The sequence below is a fragment of the Danio rerio genome, chromosome 10 (assembly GCF_052040795.2).
Source record: "Danio rerio strain M-AB ecotype USA chromosome 10, GRCz13ab, whole genome shotgun sequence".
Classification (NCBI taxonomy): domain Eukaryota; kingdom Metazoa; phylum Chordata; class Actinopteri; order Cypriniformes; family Danionidae; genus Danio; species Danio rerio.
The window spans coordinates 49,645,001-49,647,500 of NC_141030.1; the positions used below are offsets into that span (position 1 = coordinate 49,645,001).

General features: G+C 47.7%; 1 protein-coding gene across 1 annotated transcript in view; it reads left to right on the top strand.

Moving 5' to 3' along the window:
- The window catches only part of elovl7b (ELOVL fatty acid elongase 7b), a gene marked incomplete at its 5' end in the record, with an annotated part of 2,848 nt that extends 1,912 nt beyond the window's left edge, over positions 1-936 (top strand). The window contains 2 exon segments of the mRNA NM_199778.1: positions 1-53; positions 133-936. The exon segment at positions 1-53 is cut by the window's left edge and continues 84 nt beyond it. Coding sequence (NP_956072.1) covers positions 1-53; positions 133-345 — 266 coding nt within the window. The 3' untranslated portion in view covers positions 346-936.
- Between the last annotated feature and the right edge of the window lie 1,564 nt (positions 937-2,500).

A 2,500-nucleotide genomic window follows, 5' to 3' on the forward strand; every position in this document is an offset into this window, starting at 1 on the left:
CCAAATACCAGAAGTACCTGTGGTGGAAGAAGTACATGACCACCATCCAGCTGGTGTGTGTGTGTGTGTGTGTGTGTTTATAAATTCCAGCGTGTGTAATCTCCCACTAACGTGTGTGTGTGTGTGTTTCAGGTGCAGTTTGTGCTGGTGACGGCCCACATCGGCCAGTTCTTCTTCATGCAGGACTGCCCGTACCAGTTCCCGGTGTTCCTGTACATCATCGGGCTGTACGGGCTGATCTTCCTGCTGCTGTTCCTGCACTTCTACTACCACGCATACACACGCGGCAAACGGCTGCCCAAAGTGCTGCAGAATCGCAACTTCCTGCTGAAGAAGCTGGACTGACCCGCGCCGACCCCTTTCAGCAGATCCACTTCCTGTTTTACGTTAAAACTCCTGTGGAAACCGTTGCAGACGTGACCCCCCCCCCACGCTGGTGCTGCGTGCAGACGCTGTCCTCCTCCTGCTGCGTTTGTGTGTGTGTGTGTGTATGTGTGTGTGTGTGACTGAGCTGCGGGCCGGATCTGAGCGCGGGTTATGAGAGCAGAGGTGATGAAGTTTTTTGAGGGTTTGTTCATTAAATGACCCGATGACCTTTGACCCCTGACTGGCCGCCTGCTTGAGCCCCGCAGGATCGTGCGCCGCAGACGTGACGTCAGCTGAAGTGTGTGTGTGTGTGTGTGTGTGTGTGTGTGTGTGTGAGATTTATTTATTCTTTATTTAATATTGCGGTTTTCTTAATGTCATGCTGTTTTACATGAAGGAAGTGATGTCGTGTTTCCTGTTCTACTTTTATATTGTGAGCAACAGAAGATTGTACCGGCGGGTTTCTCCTCGCCTTTGTCTTTTAAAGTCCTATTTTCAAATTTTTTTTTTTTGTATTTTTCCAAAAAAAAAAAGTATTTTTATAATGTAACAAAATAAATTTTGCCATCATTTCTGTTTCCTTGTGCTTTTATTACTTCTACACTCCCCAGCTCAATAAACTACACCTCCCATCCTGCACTGCGGTGAAAGTTGATTCGGTGTGCGTCACGTGACTGGACTCGTGTGCCAATCAGAGGCTCGTCCTGAACGCGTGTGTTTTCAAAAGTGCAGTAACTGTCGCGGGATGTTTACACTCACACATGCCTAAATCAGACATTTAAACTGAGCTCGGCTGGAATGGAGGGTGAGATGATCGGACCCGGACCGTACAGGGCGACCAAACTGGTAAGAGCTGCGGGTAAAGCCTGCGTGTGTTTGCTCCTGACCCCGGGCTTCTCTTCAGTTCTCCGCCATCAGCCGAGTAACCTTACTGACCTGACCTGACTGCAGAGCCCGCGAGCACGCTGCACATTACACGGGGGATACTTTGAGAAATGAGAAGGTTCCGTCCTTTAATTGCTGTCGTACATCTGTTTACCGCAGGCGCTTAAATGCTGTGTGTGTGTGTGTGTGTGTGTGTGTGTGTGTGTTGAAACGATAGTTTTCGAATATCGAAGTGTTTGGTAATATTCATGTTTGGCGGTGTGTTGGTGAGTCTGGAGTGTCCTCCATGTCCATCATAACAGTCAAACGCAGTATATTAGTGTCCGTTTGGCCCAAACTCCGCCGCAGGCTCGGCAGTTCTGCGTCTGTGATCGGATACTCCTCCACTTGTGATCCCGGAGCGGGTTTATTTCCGAGCAGGAAACTTGAGTTCAGTCCTCGCCATGCACTGATCCCGGAGCAGTCTCGGTGCCTCTACTGTTGAACACGGGTACACGAGTGACAGTGCTGGGATCGGTGAGCCCCGGACCTCATATTTCCCCACTCATTTGTGGCGTGCTGCAGGGGTTGCCAGATCCCTCACTAATATCATCTTTTGTTGAACAGAGAAATAAATGTAAAGGTCTGGAGGTGCTCGAGCACATGTGAACTGTAATGTTTTAGGTCCCCCTCTGTTATCTCAGTCGGGCAGTGTGGATGCGGGCAGTGAGCATCAGCCTCTGCTCCGCTCTGCAGTCACTCCTTCATCAGGAGCTCTTGTGTTCCTATCAGAGCATTTTAGAGCAGAGACAGCTTTATATGGAGAGAATGAAAATACGGTTTAGAAAGCGCTTTATGATTATTGATGAACATTTAATATGTTCAGTTTCAGGAACACTGTTATAAACACCACACTGACACATGTGCTGTACAGACGTGATGTGTAGTGCTGCAAATATGAAGCTGTTCCCATCATTTTGCCGTCTGCGCTGTCATTTCTGCACATCTGAGCTCCTCCGCATCACTTTTCGTAATGGAGCAACAGTAATGAAGTAACTGTGGTACACACTCAGAAATGAAGGCACGTGAGCTGCACTGGGCGGTTTCTTTTCAAAAGGTACATATTTGTACCTAAAAGGTTCATATTAATACCTCAAGGGTGCTTATTAGTACCTAAAAAATACAAAAGTGTTCCTCTTGAAATTTTAGGTACTAATATATACTTCTGAGGTATCACAGTTTTTCTCAGTCGCTTTGGTGCGTTTCTCAC